Below are 18,460 nucleotides of genomic sequence, written 5' to 3'. Positions count from 1 at the left end.
CTCCCTCTACTGCAATGACTGCACTTCTAAAGATCCCTCTGTCAAGCTCCTGAAGTTTGCAGATGACACCACACTCATTCAGGACGGTGACGAGTCTGCTTACAGATAGGAGGCCTAAAGAGCACTGCGCACCAGAACGGCCAGACACAGGAACAGTTTCTTCCCTCAGGCAATCCATCTCATGAACACTTGACAATAAACGTGAAACACACAACACTATTATACATTTATTTATTTAACACATACTTTTTTAAATTTCAAATTTGCTATAATATAAAAATGTTTATATTATATATTGTGTTTTTGCTATTTTGTACATTGTCTATTTTGTATATCTCTATATTATTCTTTTTATCTATGTCCTGTCTTGTCACTGTCATTCTGTTGCACTGTGGAGCTTCTGTCACTAAAACAAATTCCTCGTATGTGTAAACATACCTGGCAATAAAGCTCATTCTCTCTCTCTTCTGTTCACTTCCATGGTATTTAAACAGCCCAAAATCACACAATATATACTGGGCATACAACGCAACTTTCATCATTTTTTGCCACATGACAGCAATTGGCCTTTGAGTTTGATTGACAGGCGGTCTGACCAATCATAATGCTGAATCTGCAGTTCTGTCCAACAAACAGACCAGACAGAGAATAGATTAACGTCGGTGGACTTGAACTTGAAAAATGGTGTGTATTGACGTCTTTCCATGGCTGAAACAAGATACCTTCTGATGTTCATTCATGTTTATTTCATGCTATAACTAGTATAGAGGGAGAGATGATCGGTTCACGTGCCACTTGAACTGAGGCACTACAATGTTCTGTCACAACTGTTACGGGGCTGACAAGACGTGAGACGTGCGGATCCATATGCAAGCTTTATTAACATCAGAGGAGGTCAGAAACACAGGCAGGGTCGAACGGTGGCAAACAGGTATATGGCGGGCAAGACACAAGAATAGTCCTAGGGCTAGCGTAGGTCAACGATCGGCGAACATAATCACAAGGGCGAGACTAAAGGGATAAATCCCGGAAAACAGGCAAAGATCAGAAACTTGGAAAACAGACAAGGCAAGACTAGGCTGGGAAGCTAAAGAGGGCTCTGTAGAGTAGCTATCACTGCTGGCGATAAGCGCATACAATACTCGGCAGAGAATGGTTGTTTGAGTGAGTGTATTTATAGTGAATGTGTGATTGATGATAGCTGTGTGCAATCAGTGCTGTGTGCAATAAGTGCTGTGTGCAATCAGTGCAATGGCTGATGGGATATGTAGTCCGGGATGACATGCAACAGTTTGTGTTGTGCGAGAGTCACTGTAATGGAAGTCCATGGACAGGATTCATGACAACGACATTACATTTACATGATTTATTACATTATTAAATTTTTTAATTTCTTAAAATTTGACAACATTTGAAAGCCCGGACTTTGTTTCATACCAGAAGTAACCTGCTGTGTCTTGTTTAACTTCTTTGCGAAGGGTCAATTGTGAGTACATATTTTGTCATCTTTGCAGAAATGTAATATGAAGATTCTACAAAGTAACATTTATCTCCAGAAACATTATTAAAGTGAATAGCAGGCACAACAACACCAACACAACCATATATAAGGGTACAATATGTGTCACATGACCAAACATGCGTCATTGTTTTTTAATTCTTCTGTTTTCACAGCCCACAATGCAAAAACAGCATTTTCAAATTTATCCACTTAAGAGACTGTCTTCAAAAGCTCTGATTTCGCTGAACAAAAAAAAGTGTTTCAGTGAAATGCAGAGCCACAAAATTTTAAGACTATTTTGCAATTAGGTGTTAACACTCAGGATGCACTTTTGCTCCAAAAGATCATTTTTTATCATTTTTATTCTAATTTGTGTTAAAACGAGCTAGATGTGTTATTTCAACCAGCATGTCACAATAGGTGTCTCTCAGCAGCACAGGATGAAGAGACAGACGCTGTCATAACTTACTTGTGCAGCCTGGGCCTCTGAAGACCTGCATGAGCTGATTAATTAGAAATGAACTGACGAGGAAGACGAATCCGCTCTCATCCATGTAGGCCTGAGGAAGGGCTCCTGCTTTGTCTCTGGCTGAATGGAACCGAAGCTTGTACATAAATCAAAACGCAATCAACGTTTTAATCTCAGGGAAATATGAATTGTAAAACCCCCCTCAACAATGCTAAACTGCCTTTCTCATCCTTTTAGGTATTTTGCATAAAAATAATGCCGTCTGTATCTTTAATTTTTCATGACAGCGCTTCACGAAGGTTACTGTTTTAAAACAGGAGGTGCTTTTAAAACTTTAAGTGCATAATGGAGAGTGAGGGAGGGAGAAAGGAAAAAGAAATGAGGAGAGACATCAACAATCATAAGTTGATGTCAATACCTCAGACAGTTTACTGTAAGACACATCCCTATCATAGTTTGGCTAAAAGCATATCTGTAATACTCATATTAAGAGCTTTCTTTCAACCCTATTAGACTACTTAGCTAATACAGAGCGTAGACCACAACTACCCAGCTATACTTAGTCTTTAATGACTGACTGATGCCTTTGTATATACACCTACATACATCACTCTAACTATAATGATGTGTTATTAAATATCCGTCCCATTATAAAGCTCACTTTTCAAAAAGTCACTGAAAAAACTTCCTATGTTTTCCATTTAAAAATGGAAAAATACCTGAAGGTGCTCCGTCGGTGAAAACCACGGCTGCGCTACTGGCCCAAACGAGCGGAAAATACACAATTAAGCTGATCTCATTTCCACCTCCGCACATCCTCAACAATTAGGCTACACAGCGGATGTCCCTGGAGATGACTCGACGCTAGTGCAGTCATCATATACTTCACAGTGGCAAACTGACAGGAAGCTGGAAAAACACTGAGCGGATTGAGGTTTAACGGCACGTTATAACGGTACTGGATGCAAAGAAGTCGTGATGGAGGTAATCAGGCACGCTTAGTGCTTGAGACTTGCTGAAACAACAGATATAATAAATGGTGAGACATCAGCTGGAAGCCAGAGGACTGTGGTGCACTTCAGCTGGAATGACTGTATGTATTATTCATTAGTCTTATTCATGAATGAGGCTTGGGTGTGCTGCTATTGAGTTCATAAAAGATTGAAGGAGGAAATACTTACAGCTCCTTGTAAAAAGAAAAATGGCAGCCAATTATGAGCACTAATAGGTTTTCCCCCCAACAAACATAATAAAAATACATAGTATAGTATAATGGGAATGACTTTGAGGGTAGGGAGATTGACCTAAGGGAACTTAAAGTGCGACGGATTGAAGTAGTTCTCTGATTGGTGGATTTTTCTGCAGAATTATGGGTAATGTAGTTTTTCACGTTGAAATCTGCTGTTAAACACTATTGTTTAAAAAATAAGTTGAAATAATATGGGCTGTTGATGACTTCAACAAAAGCAAAAATCATCAGTAAACAACCTTGATGTCACAGTAGGTCTGTATTTAACGGTTTATAAGTTATCATTAAAAATCAATTCCCCTATGAAGAAAATTAATGAGATTTTGACTTCCAGAACGTAACTGTTGCATTCTATTGAAACAGAAAATTAGTTAAATCACAACCATAAATTTTGATTTGTTACTTGCCAATTTGTCAGGCAGGTGGTATTATTGTAGAGCGCTTTTGATTAGACAAAAAATTGTAAATTCATTAAAATTGTAAAGTCATTATTATTTTTGGTCCATCATAAGAAGTCTGTCCATTTTAAATGGGCATATCCACTAAAGTTAATTTTCTTAATTTGGAAGAGTACACCAGCATATAGATGACCTAAGCTAACACACACAGATTAAAACCCACAAAACATTAATATCATGAGGTAAAGATCTAAACACACCTGTACTTCAACCACTGTCAAAGCATACACAATATATACAGTATCCACCTTATTTTTCAGTCCGTAAGTAAGATTTCCATTCATTAGTAGCTGTAGAGAAATAACAAGATGAATAACGAAGTGCAGTAAATGGTAAAACTGTTTGCACTACAAACCAGTGTGTTCGTAATAAAGATAATACATTAAAATAATATGGTAAGACCCACTAGTTTGCAATATCAAGCAGCAAAACGAGTTGGCAGGAAGTGAATGACACCAGAAGCAAGACAATTTACAAATGGCCACACCCACTCTTAGAAAAATAAGGTGGTTCAGTCCGTAAGTAAGATTTCCATTCATTAGTAGCTGTAGAGAAATAACAAGATGAATAACGAAGTGCAGTAAATGGTAAAACTGTTTGCACTACAAACCAGTGTGTTCGTAATAAAGATAATACATTAAAATAATATGGTAAGACCCACTAGTTTGCAATATCAAGCAGCAAAACGAGCTGGCAGGAAGTGAATGACACCAGAAGCAAGACAATTTACAAATGGCCACACCCACTCTTAGAAAATAAGGTGGATAGTGTCCACACACTAGAGTTTTACACAAAAGCTGAATTGAGAAACTGGCTGGCGCCATATCTAAATACAACTTTTTTCTGATCTCAAGTCTCTTAAGGAAATTTCCGTAGAAGATGTAAAATAATAATCTTTTTCCAGGGTATTGCAAAATGACAATGATATCATGTTTTTTTTACGGCTGTTTCCTTAGAAAGATCTTTTTCCATAAACTTTGCAAACAAAAACTCAACCAGGAAATCAATTCCCAGATAAAGGGTAGTATTGTAAAGGAGATTTCTTCATTTACCGACAAAATTACTGCACTCAAACTGATGAAAGACAATGATGTTAATGATTTTTTTGAGATGCTATTATTTTACAGTCTAATTTTAATGTCTACTTTTAAAAATCAACTAAAAATTAACAGTGAAAGTAAAAAAAGGATTGATATTTCATAAATGCATGCATGCTGTTAAACATAAAATAGGAGCTATTTAAGCACACATCCACACAATAGTAGATGGAATCATGGCTTGGCTGGGATCACTGGCACAATGTTTGACAAAAGCAGAGGAAACTGAGCTTCGAAGAAATACCATTCCTAGAGGCATTTCCTGTACAGACAAAAGAAAGGTCCTCCAAACCCTTATCCAACTAGAGTCAATGCCCCAGATGTCATGTAAAGCCTGCATGCACACTGTCTAAAGACAGAGCCAGATTGTGCCCACTGAATGCACAGCTCACCCTAAGGATATGCCTCAAATAAAACATACAACCCTAACTCTATAAATACTTTAGTAGAATATAACTTTCATAACAGTTTTCTTATTCATGTTACAGTGCTTTTGAATAGAGGTAAAACTACTGCTTGTTTGCCCCTGATCAGCAGGGATCATTGCATTGTTTCTCATTATACTCTCTAATGCAAACTGTTTATGTTTCTGGAAAATCAAGCTATAAAAGGAGCCATGGAGTTCTTGCACCCTATTTCTTCAGCAGAATGTTTGCGTTACTGCCATACATTTTATTCTTAAGAGTGTTTATTGATCAACATCCATTTGTCCTTTGCAATAGAACAAACTGACCTTTCCTCTCAAACATCTCTGGCAACTCTCTCTATGACTTCCTGCTGTGTTAACCTGGTCTTGTGGACATATTTGTGAAACTTTCTAAGTTAACAGTGAGGGAATTGAGGGGAAACTTATTGCACTAAAGTATAATTGTATAAATATGGGTAATTGTGTCATTATGTCATATCACTGATACATGCCATCACATGATTCAATGCTTATTCGAACATATTCCAGTAGTACGGTATAATATTAGTTATTATGTAAGAAAACTTGCATTTATGTTTTTTATCAAAAACTGGATAAGAGTCTTATCTCTTGATAGTCTGGTTGAATGAGTTAAATACACTCCAGCAGGCATTTTAGAAATAGTTCAGCCAAAAAAGAAAATTTACTTAAAATGTACTCACCCTCAAGGCGTTTATACTTTAAACCATTGCTTCTGGCCAAAATATGAGTCCATAATCTATAATAACGCTTCCTCCATTGAAAAAGTCCATCCCCTGTTGTCCTCAAAATCCACCAACATGTTTATTTCGAACTATTTCAGACTGTTTTCGCTTCCTGATTCAGGCGAGATGTCTTTTTCACTGAAGAATCAATATTGTGGATAGAGGACTCATATTTTACCCAGAAGCAATGGTTTGAAGTTTAAAAGAAATCTTATTGATGGATTTGTTTATTACAAACATGTATCTTTTCACTTCACAGGACGTTAATTGACTGGAGTCGTGATTACTTGTGGATTATTGTGATGTTTTCATCAGCCGTTTGGACTCTTATTCTGACGGCACCCATTCATCATTTTGATATGGTCTTAAATTTACCCCTGTAGAAGTTTACCTGTCAAATCCATACATGGTAAAGACAATGCTCCTATATTTCAATTGAATTTCTTATTTAATTTATTTGAGTTGGTTTTAGGAAAGGGTGACTATATAGTTTACTCAGCCTCTTTCTTGCTATGGCTCTGTTCAAGACAGCACAGAATAACAATGTGATTTTTGTCAGATAATTGAATATAACCATTTACTATTCACTGTGCACATCTTTAAGATGACTGCAAGCCAAACCAGGTCACTGTGCTTTTAGCACCAGAAACGTCCTTGCTTCGACTGTCCCAGTGCTGTAAATATGAAGGTAAAACATGTCACAGTGTAATTCTTAAATGTAAAGTAACCTGTCTTGATCATTTTTCACACCATAATTTCCGTACTGAGTATCATACTAAAACGGGGTCAAAAAACAACATATGGTTAGGCACTTCAGTTTAAATGTCACTCTTTGTCAGCAGAAAGGTCTCAATGCTTGACAGCCGTTGTAAATGCATGGGTTTATTTTGGGCTTCTTGATTTAGATCTCAGAGGCTGATATCTTGCCTAAAAACCTCTTTCTTCCAGACAGAGTCTGAGAGGAAGTTAAACACAAAGCTTCTGAGATTATAGAGAGTTACGTCACCTTTTTCCGCAGGGGTGTGCAAATTCATTTGAATGGTTGAATCATGTCACACTGTGTCCTGACCTGGCACTTTTCATCATAAAGTAATGTATCTAAGTGAAATCAAAAATGTGTGTGTGATGCAATACAGTGACAGTGAAATTTTACTGTGGGCGGAGCTATCAAAGTGTGACACAACAGAAATAATATATTGTCTTTCATCACAGCTGGATACAATCAGGGTTTTCATCATTCAAAAGATTGGGGTCAATAATTTTTTTTTTTTTTAAGAAAATTAATCTTTTATTCAGCAAGGATGCATTAAATTGATCAAAACTTACATTTGTAAAGACATTTGTAATAATGTTAGAAAATATTTTTATTTCAAACGAATGCTACTCTTTTGGCACTTCAATTATTCATCAAGGAATCCTGATTGTATGATGGGTTTCACAATAATTTTAAGCATTATGACTGTTTTCAACTGATAATAATAAGAAATGTTTCCTGAGCAGCAAATATATTAGAATGATTTCTGAGGAATCATGTGACACTGAAGACTGAAATAATTATGCTGAAAATTCAGCTTTGTGTCACCAAAATAAATCACATTTTAAAACATATTCAAATGCAAAATAGTTATTTAAAATTTTAATAATATTTCACAATTTTACTGTATTTCTGGTCAAATAAATGCAGCCAAAAACACTTCTTTTTCAAAAACATTAAAAAATCTTAACTAACTTACTAGTGTATCTACTATTGTAGACATGGCAAAATTTTTCCCACATTCCTTACTGCAAAAAAACACACATTCATTTTATAAGCCAAAGCTATCAAAACATGTTTTTGGCAGTTAAGGCCTAATTATGGATTGTAGGCACATTTTTTAACACATTTCTGCATTTTTTTGGCAGGGTCACCAGAATAACAGAACATTCAGATCTTTGGAAGAGAAAAAAAAAATTTCATTAAGGCGCAAGACAGAAATCCACAGAAATACGACACACCGTCTCCTCGCTCTGCCGTTCCAGAGTCTCGCTGGCTTCAAACGATGCCATAAATTTCCCGCCATTATTGATCTCTTGTCTTTTTCTCAGGAAGCGAACTAGAGCAGGAAAAAAGCCTCTCACTGTTTCTCAAGCCTAGTTGTCCCTGCTCTGAGTAGTTTGTGTAATGGTACCTGACAGATAAAGGGTTTCAGGAGCCACTCTCACAACTTGATTTGTTTTCCACTCCACCATCAATCAGAACAAAGACACTCTTGCTAATTCCACCATCATCACTTTGCTTTTATAAGGGCTAATGTCCAGCAGTGACGTGTTGTATATGTACATCTGCATGGCACTTAAGGGAATTACAGGAGATGTAGAGCCAATCAGAGAATCCATTCTACTGTCACGGGACTGCAGAGTTTCCATCAATAAAACTGCATCAATTAAACAAGAACCTTAAAGGAACAGCTCACCTAAATAAACTCAAACCTGAATGAATTTCTCTCAAAAAGATGAATTTCAAAAGAAAAAAAAATGAAAGCGCATGAGGAATGAAGCTGTCAATCTTTAAAATGACAAGTAAACATCACTACTGTCTCATAAAATATCAATTTATGAAGCACAATTCACATGGTTCAGTTTTAAGATGCTTTTTGTCATTTTGGAGCTGGACATATTAGTCTTCATTCACTTCAAAGGGAAAAGACTGGCCAGGATAGTCTTAAAAATTACACCTTTTGAAAACCACACAGGTTTGAAACGACATGAGGGAGAGTAAATGATGACAAAAATTCAATTTTGGGAGCGTTGTTCCTTTGAACACCCTTTGAGAGCTCAGCATGATGTACAAGCGATAACCACGAACCTTTGCTTTTGGAGATATGAGCAAATTGTTGCTCTTTCAACATGGACTATTATCATAATTACAGAGGGAATATCAGAGAAGGCTCAGTACTCTTTTAGTACGGCTGTTTAGCTTGCATCCAATGAGCAGAATAGCTACATGGTGAGCAAATGCGGGGGAGGAAGGTCGTAATTGGCCCGTGAATAGATTTGTCATTAAGAGGCACGGTAGGGGAGACCCACTCATGGTCCTCCTGTGACACATCTGCCTGATGAACGGGGTCAATAAGCCGGAACTACAACATACATTGTCAATTCTGACTGTCTTCACCTATTTTGGTGATGTTACGTAATAGGGGTTAAAAATATTCTCTACACAGATATTTTTGTTCTTTGTTAAGACCAGTTTGTGTTTATTTCTAAAAGTAGTGCTAATCAAATATATTGATTCTCTATTAACAAAAGAATGACTGATCACCGCTAGATTGATTATAAGTCTAATTATACCCTTGGGATAGTATCAGTTGGTAGGCCATGTAAAAGAAAATCAACATTTATGGCATGTCTGTTGGTTTCATGTAATGCATTCTCAAGGGATGTCACAGGAAATGTGACACCTTTACCACAGATGTCAGATATGTATCTATCTATAGCCGTAGCTATTCATGAATGTTAGAATATCCCTTTGGTTCTGTTGAGATTGACCTTCATATGATGGGTCCCATGCAGAGACCTGTGTAATGTATGCAAATAGTAATGAACCTTTTTTTCCCCCCCTTTAAATTCTTATCACGTGAATTCTTATGCCATTGCATTCATTCATTTTTTATATTCTGTGTAACATTTTAAGCATGTTTTCATTTTATTTTTTATATGCAGTGGTGGCCAAAATTGTTAGAACACGTGGCATAAGATGTTTCAGTTGTTTTTGTTGAATTGGCCATTACAATACCCATAAAACTAACTATTGCCAGAACTACCTGCGATGGGATGGAATCTGCTGGATCAGTGAAAATGATGGACTGGCCCCCTCAATGTCCGGACCTCAACCCCTTCGAGCAAATTTGGGGTGAAAATTAACTGGACAGATCTATTGTACATTCAAAGGAAAGCCTTTGGCTTGAGGTGCAGAAGGCATGGGATAACATTAGTGTTGAAGTTCTCATGAAACATATTGACACTATGCCAGAGAGATGTGCCGCTGTAATTGCTGCAAAAGGTGGACATACCAAATATTAAAGTTAAAAGTGGATAAAAACAGTACGACTCTCTTCATCTGATATTTGTTGTGCTCAGAGTAACCATCTGGATGTTTCATGAACATTATAAAATTAAATCATGTTTTGGAGGCAAGAAAGGTCAATATTTTCAGATCTGTCAGGTGTTCTAATAATTTTGGCCACCACTGTATTTTTAATTTATATATATATAAAATACAGTGGTATATATATATTATAGCATTCAAATATTTTTTGAAAGAATTTTGATAGATAGATAGATAGATAGATAGATAGATAGATAGTATACAATGATAGATAGATAGATAGATAGATAGATAGATAGTTTTTTGAGTTATCTGTTCCTTTAAGATCTGTAAGGACTGACTCTGACTTTCCTGCCTTTTAAACAGCCTCTGTATTCTATTTTTTCCCAGTCTTTTTCTTCTGTCCTTTCATTCCTCTTTTGAGTCGAGTCAAGGCTCCTCAAACATCCTCTCAGAATCTCTTTTTGTTTCTGCCTTTTCTCTTTCTCCCACTCTTTCAGTCTTCCAGGCTCAGAATCACTCAGCGCCCACCAGATCTGGGAGAGAATAAAAGAGTTGGTCTCTGCTTTCTCTTTCTGTATCCTGGAGGAGAAGTCTGATGGAGCAAGGGAATGATCGGCGAGAGAGAGGGGGACTGTGGGGGTGGGGGTTAGCAGGCTAAATGGACTAGCGAAGCACATTAGAGCTAATGGATGAAACCTGTGGGGTCAGATCATTCAGTACAGCTCCTGGACCCCCCTACATGTGTGCTAATGCAGCACACTGGTCCAGAGACCTGGGCTGAATCCCAATCTGCTAACTTATACTAAGCACTACAAGTATGCCCTTGTGAAAAGTACACTTTAGCATACTTTTAAAAAGAGTATTTATTACAGAAATAATATACTTAAAAAATATAAATACTTATGTGCAAACTGAATATGATGGTTTCAGCAGTTTTAGCTAAGCATTTATTTCATGTTGAACAGTTTGTTTTTCTTTGCTTGGATTTCTGTGTCAGCTTTGAATTCATCCACCTTTGAGTTTGATCTAATGTCTTCTCAGAGCAATACTTGACATGTTTCAAACCAAAGTAAAAGACTGTTTTTGACTCAAGCCAGGTAATCTTAGGTCAGTGTTTTCACTATACTGTTTTCCACCAGACGAATTATCTTAAAATAATAAGCTAAATCGTATTCCAGAGGTGAGCCACCTTTCCAAGCAACATGTTAATATTTCATAGAGAAACCTGGTGGATGGATGCCTTCACGGGAAATAGAAAATGAAAAGAAGAAAGAATATAAAGTAGAAGATACTGTGGCAGACACATTCTGTTTGGAGTCATTTTAAGGTATGAAAAACATCTGTTTAAGTTTAACATTTAATGAGCCATCCTAATATTTTAAAAATGATTACACTACAGGGCCATTGAATGCTTGCATCTGATTGGCTGACGAACGTTCTAAGATGTGCTATTATTTTCAGGGGAAACACACGGAAAATTAGTTCCAGACAGGTCTTGACCACATTACTAATCGCCAAACGATTTCAGTTATTTCGCTGTTTTTTAAAACAGCAAAAGAACCAAAACCCACAACGACACTGATCAAGCAAATAAATATAGCAAACAATATTATAAAAAAGACTCATTATTTCCGTGCTTTTGCCACAAAATTACGTTTTATTTTGTAAGCAAATCATACTCTATTTCTCCTGCTCTCGCTCACAAATGCACACACATAGTACAGACACAGTCGCACACACAGAAACATTCACGCTCACAGAAACTTGTTGTTAGCGCTGCTCTGACGATTATTATCAGTAAAATAATTTAGCAACGTAAAAGCTAAATGTCATTTCTCACTAATAACGGTGCTGTTCTTGAAGCAGATGAACTTGCAGTTTCGCTATCAGAAACCATGATGCCGAACACTGCTGAGAGACGCACAGACTCAGAGAGGTAATTCAAACATGCTTAATCTCTCTCTCTCTCTCTGTCTAATAAATTCATTATTAACTGCATTATAAACGGCTCAAGCCTCCATTACTAGGTCTAAAATTATGTATTGGAATTAGTAACGGTGTTGGATGAGATGTGTAAGAAATTAATCCAAGCGTTTTAAGGACAAAAATCTGATGAATGTCTTTAAATACAACATCGGAACAATATTTGAGATGTGGTAATCGCAGTATAAGCGGAATAATTGACGCCGGTCCGTTGAATTATTAGAAAATAATGCACCCCAGAGATGTAACTCCACTTCGCGTCATGGCCACATCACCACCTCGGTGTGCATTATTTTCTAATAATTCAATGGCCCGTCGTCAATTATTCCTTACTTAGGAGAGTGCGGGGCACAAACTAACACAGGGTTAGTTGTAACACACATGGGTTTAAATATTTCCACACATGCTAGCATAACCAAAATTACATATTTATTAGTTGCCATATCAACACTATATAGAGGGGGGGAAAAGTGCCCCAAAATTCAAAACATTTTTGAAGATATTGCTGAATATTTATTTTACCATAGCAAAAGTAATGGCTGAAGTTAAATTTTTCATCTCAGTTTTTAGTATTAATTTAAAATTAGACAAATCTGCTATTATTTTACTCTCCAATCTGTCATTCATCAGTTTAGCTAGTTTTAAATTCCAGTTGCGCATGTTACAATGTGCCCCGGCTATTATTAAACTATGCTATTCTATGACATTAGCGATGTAATTTACACTAATTACTTTTATGAATTTCAATGAGAAACCATGACAAACAGGTGAATAAAGATTGACAGTCAATGTTTAATGTTCAGAAATTATTATTTCAAGAAATGTAAAGCCTTTTGGCTCGTTTATGTGTCTCATGTTCTGTGAGAGCTGTGTGTGGGGGGAGGGGAGTCTATCTCTGTGCTTTTCTGAATGCCTGAATGTGTTTCTTCATCTATTTGCCCACATTGTTTTGAACAATACTGTATAGCTGTGTCTTGCGATCAGGGCCATCCCAAGCATGGTTGCAATGTGTTCATTTTCAAACTCCAAAAATAGATTATTTTTAATTCTTAAGAAATGCCATTATTTTATATTATTGACTAAATATTTTAGTTTGTCTTGTGTGTTTTTCCATTAGATCAGATAACATTTTAAGCTGTCATATATGGTCATGTTACAACGTGCCCCTCAGATGCACCCCACCTATGGGGTATGTTGTCACATTTCACACATCTATCTATCTATCTATCTATCTATCTGAGTCTTATTTCACATGTTTGGCCCTCTGCAGATGGCTGTGGTTTTTCACTTCAGTGATCAGTTCATTCTATGCTGGAGGGCTGCAAAGAATTTTGAGGCATCTGGATTGTGGGTTTCTGGGTATTTTTGTGCACATTTGTATATGTGTTTGTGTGTACAGTGCTGCTGTCCGTGGGGTAAAATGTTCTCTTAATCCTTCAGAAAACTGGAATCAACTGCACTTTCATTTCATAGCTGAGAGCAATGGTCTGGATTACCGCCAGCTGATGAGATGACAGTGACGGCAATATGAAATATAGTCGATGTTCACCTACCACATGCATAGAGCTGATATGACAATATATTCACAACAGAATAGTCATATAATTGTTTAAATGTTGCACTTTTCAATGGTTTCAAACAATATACCGTGTGAAAATCTCAACAGATATAAACTGACATTACTTTATTTTCCTGTAGGGGGTGTGTTCATATTGCAGTTTGGACATGACCAAATGATGCACTGCTTAAGCGTGCGGTGTATTATTTAGAACTATTATACAATCAATGGTGGCACTACTTAAAGATTATAGATACGTCAAACAGGCTTGAATACCCTTTAATTATAGTCTAGAGGTTAAATGCTTCCTACACAAATAACCATTTTAAAGGTCACTTCAGCTGCTTAAGCTCTCCTAGTGTGTATGCTGAGTGTTACTTTAGATGCAGAGCATGTGTGAAAGTCAGGACCTCTTTACAATCACAACAACATTAGCATAAGATATAGAACATCTGCTGGACATAATCCCTGTAGTTGCTGCAACAATACCTTTTTTTTAAACAGGACAAATATATCTTTAGTTACTTTGGTTGAAAGAATGATTTTTAAGGTAATTTGTTCTTTTTAGATTAGAGTTTTTTTCTGTAACTTGAAAAAAAAAATCATACGCACAGATGTCATATTTAAAATGTAAAAGCTTTTATTTATATTCCAAAATACAAAGTAAAAATATAGAAAACTAAATATTTTTTATCCAATGGCTCAGGAAACACAGTAACTTTATACAAGTATTCAGAATACAAACTCAACAACAAGTGATGGAAATTAGAAATTAGTTATCTTAAAATCTCTTCATGTAGACCAGTGAGGGAAGGGTTCACATTTCAAAAATAGTTCATATCTTGTAAAGCTTATTCCTATGACAGTAGATTCGCACTTGACCTGCTCCACTAGAGTACTCATGTTGCAAACCTGAGAATGACTATTTACTATCAAGGTTAAGTAATATTAGGTATCTGTTCCAGGATCACTCCTATTCATGCGTGTAAAGTGAGAGCAGGCAGGACCTGCATAATCTGTGATGGTTTACTGTTGTCTATGCTTCTTTCCTGTAAGAAAAGAGAAAAAATAATGTTTTGTTATACATGTTGTTTCATGTAATGTTTTGTTTATGTTATAAATGTTATTTTATGTGATTTGTTATGTTCAAAAAGTTATTTCATGTGATGTGTTTTATGTTATATGTTATGTTATGTTCTAAATGTTATTTTATGTCATTTGTTGTTTAATGTTATGTTATGTTAAATTGTTATGTGTTCTAAATGTTATATTTTTGTTTTGTTTTATACTATGGCATTGTGTTATTGTTGCATTGTCTTCTAAATGTTACATTCTAAATGTTATTTTGTTATAAGTGTTATTATTATGTTGCCGTGTTGTGTTCTAAATGTTATATTATGTGTTTATGTAATGTTATGTTATGCAGTGTTGTGTTCAAAATGTTATACTGTGTTGTGTTTTAGTTTATGTTGTTGTTGCAACGTTAAGAGTTCTAAATGTTATGCTGTTACCTAAATATATCATTTTATGTTATGTTATGTTATATGTTATGTTATGTTCTAAATGTTATTGTTAAATTATGTGTTCTAAATGTTCTGTTCTAAATTTTATGTTGCATTTTAAGTGTTAAAATAGGCTGCTATGTGTGGTGTTCTAAATGTTATATTATGTTTTTGTTTTATGTTATGGTATGTTGTTATGTTACGTTATGGTGTTCTAAATGTTGTGTTGTTTTTATATTATTTTCTAAACATTACTTTGACTTTATGTGTTCAAAATGCTGCCATCTTCTATATTATTTTTGTTGTGTTCCATTATGTTGTAAATGTTGCTACATTATCTCTTCTAAATGTTATGCTGTGTTTGAAGTGTTATATGATGTTGCTAGGTGTTGTATTCTAAATGTTATCTTATGTTATGCAAACAGAATTTAAAAGCATGCATGTACATTTATATTTTTTAAGTACCAAGACTTGATGATGAAATACCTACAAACACGTACCTCTAGGTTTTTTGGGTAGAGGTCCTGCTAGTATGTAGTCGATCAGTTTGCTCACCCAGTTATTCTCACTTGGAAACGGTGCACAGAGCTTCAATCCCTTCTTTGTGACAAATCTGTGGAAATGCATTCATATTTAAATATGCAAACTCAAATACACCTTGAAGTCTGCAGCACTTTGGAGGCATTTTGAAATGCGTGTAATGCGACTTACATAGTGGCAGGAATTCTGCAGGCTCCATCACCGGTCTGAATGGTGAAGGACGTCACCACCCTCTGTGGGATGCGCCGGTCGCTGGTGGTTAAACAACAATCCGCTGCCCCATCGTTCAGAGCTGTGAAAGTTAAACAGTGCACAGAATGTTAACCATTAGCAGCATCAACAGTCTCACCTAAAAAAAAAAAAAATGTACATAAAGACTGCAGAAAGTAAAAGAATATTGCATGCATATTGTACAAAACACTGTACATTTTATCAATTATTACTTTTTAAACTTCAAATAAATTTCAAAACAGATTAGTTTAAAACTCTTGCAGAAGGATGTTGCTAAATAATTGTACATTTTGACTCACCTGTTGTACAGCTCCATAGACTGACGCTCAATATGAGTAGAGCACCTGTCCATAATGTCAGAGCGTTAGAGAACATCATCTTGTCCCTCTGTATGTGTTCGTTCACCTGTGCTCAGCAGATATGTGCCTCACCGCTGCTTGCACGCCCTTTATACGCTTCTGCAAAAACTTTCACTTTCTTTATGCTTTAAGGCAACCGTTTCCTGTAAATCCATCCCTATTAAAAGAGCCCTTTCACCTTCTTTTGTTAACTGGAAATGGTGGCGCCTGCCAGGGGATCCTTCATGTGAACTGGAGGGAGAGTTTCGACATGTTTTCTGGGCTTTTGAAATGTGCTTATCAGTGTCACTGCCTCATGAGAAACAAATGCTGTGAAAGTAAAGTCGTATTAGCCAATGTCACTCATAGCTGGAGGGAACAGGTTGCACATACAAGTGGCTTTGGGACAAATTAGATGTTTCTTAGATTAAGTGCTAATAGAAGTGTGAAATAACTCATTTTTAGATTTTGTGTGCGTTTTAATCAGAAGTGTCCCCACTGATTTTTGAGTGAATTAAAGTACATAAAATAAAATAAAATAAAATATTTAAATCCCTTTACAAAAAAAAGTGCATGCAGCTATGGACTGAATTCACAATTGCTCAAGTGTCCACACTGATTTGTGAGTGGGTTCAAATACTTTAAAATTAAATTACCTTATATATATAAATAAACGAATAAATAATATTTATTGGAACTCTTTTGCCCTTAGTTCTTTTTGTACCAGCAAACTGTCTACCAGGGTTAAAAGACCTGGGGTTTATTTATTTTATGTTAAAATGTCTCTTCTACCATTTAAATCCCTTTACAAAAAAAAGTGCATGCAGCTATGGACTGAATTCACAATTGCTCAAGTGTCCACACTGATTTGTGAGTGGGTTCAAATACTTTAAAATTAAATTACCTTATATATATAAATAAACGAATAAATAATATTTATTGGAACTCTTTTGTCCTTAGTTCTTTTTGTACCAGCAAACTGTCTACCAGGGTTAAAAGACCTGGGGTTTATTTATTTTATGTTAAAATGTCTTAACTGCCTTGGAGATGTAACATAAATGTGGGGGCTCATTAATAAAATTAAATTAAATATTCAAAACCCCTAAAAAAAACTGCACCGAGATTTGCAACTGCTCTTATCTGCATATATCTATTCTTGCCAATCAATGTCTGCAGTATCTGAGTAACCTTATAAATACACTTTGCATATGGTACACCAGTTATAGTCATCATGGTTATGATAATGACCATTTTATGACTCTTTTATGTAACATATTAACTCTTGTGAAAGGAACATATTTAATATGAAAGCTGACAAATTCTCACCAAACCACAAGTTGTTTGACCGACAGCACTGCTAATGTGTGGGTTAATGGGTTTTTTGGTTGTAACCCAACATAAAAGCTGCATGAACATGTACCTGCTGTTGCCTACAGGTAAGCAATTTCAATGAATGTTTTTGGAAGATAATGATGTAACTTGCTTAGTATTTTTTAATAGCATTGCTGACTACCTGTATTTTTATGCTACTGTTAGAATTATCATTTATTTACAGATCTACATTTCTCTCAGAGCAGCTGAAGTGTGCACAGAAATGGCCTGTGTTCCTGTGTTTTGGCAATACTGCAGTGTTATGTTTCAGGCGTGCATCTACATGTGGATGCTAAATATATGCATGGAATACAGCCAGCAAAATGTCTGAAGGCCTCAGACATGTGTTAATTGTGCAGAACTAAAGTCTGTTTAAAAAAACAAAAATGCCCATATCCTGAAATCCTGCTCGATTAAAACTTCCTCAAGAACTGTATCTCCACACACAGTCAGGTCTTCATTCTGTGCTGTAAATCTGAGTGTATCTTTCGAGCTCTAATGAAGCATGAAGAGGGGAGCAGATGACTTTGATCCTCTATTGAGTTCAAGCAGTTTGATTTCTAACTACAGCTGCATTCAGTTTTCACTCATTACTTCAAGACTGTCAGGGATTGAGCCACATGCCGTGTCACTCCCTATATGATGGCTCACTTCCTCCTGGGCCGCAGTAACTTCAGCAGGTCCAGAGGTAATCAAGCAGTAATCAAGCTGCTTTGTCTGATAAGGAGATGATAAGGAAATGACAGACAATCAAGACTAATTGAAGGCTAGTCAAAATTTCTCGATGAGCGGTTTTTTTTTTTGTGCTTGTTACAGCACCACATTTTTTAAAATTATATTTGTTTTCATTTTTTTATTTATACATTTTTTTTAAGTGTCTTAAAAATATATATATTATATAAT

The 18,460-nt window shown here is 35.9% G+C and overlaps 1 protein-coding gene across 1 annotated transcript; it reads right to left on the bottom strand.

Moving 5' to 3' along the window:
- Positions 1–14,228: 14,228 nt before the first annotated feature.
- LOC107744181 (C-C motif chemokine 19-like) lies at positions 14,229–16,352 on the bottom strand. Its single transcript, XM_016557689.1, has 4 exons — positions 16,148–16,352; positions 15,789–15,909; positions 15,578–15,690; positions 14,229–14,624 (listed from the first exon to the last, which is right to left on the bottom strand). The coding sequence occupies exons 1-4, from the start codon at positions 16,224–16,226 to the stop codon at positions 14,602–14,604; spliced, it is 336 nt and encodes a 111-aa protein (XP_016413175.1). The 5' UTR covers positions 16,227–16,352; the 3' UTR covers positions 14,229–14,601.
- Between the last annotated feature and the right edge of the window lie 2,108 nt (positions 16,353–18,460).

The sequence above is a fragment of the Sinocyclocheilus rhinocerous genome, unplaced genomic scaffold (assembly GCF_001515625.1).
Source record: "Sinocyclocheilus rhinocerous isolate Xijiao unplaced genomic scaffold, SAMN03320098_v1.1 scaffold287, whole genome shotgun sequence".
Taxonomy (NCBI): domain Eukaryota; kingdom Metazoa; phylum Chordata; class Actinopteri; order Cypriniformes; family Cyprinidae; genus Sinocyclocheilus; species Sinocyclocheilus rhinocerous.
The sequence above is the reverse complement of the archived record's forward strand: the minus strand, read 5'-3'. Positions and strand labels throughout refer to the sequence as shown.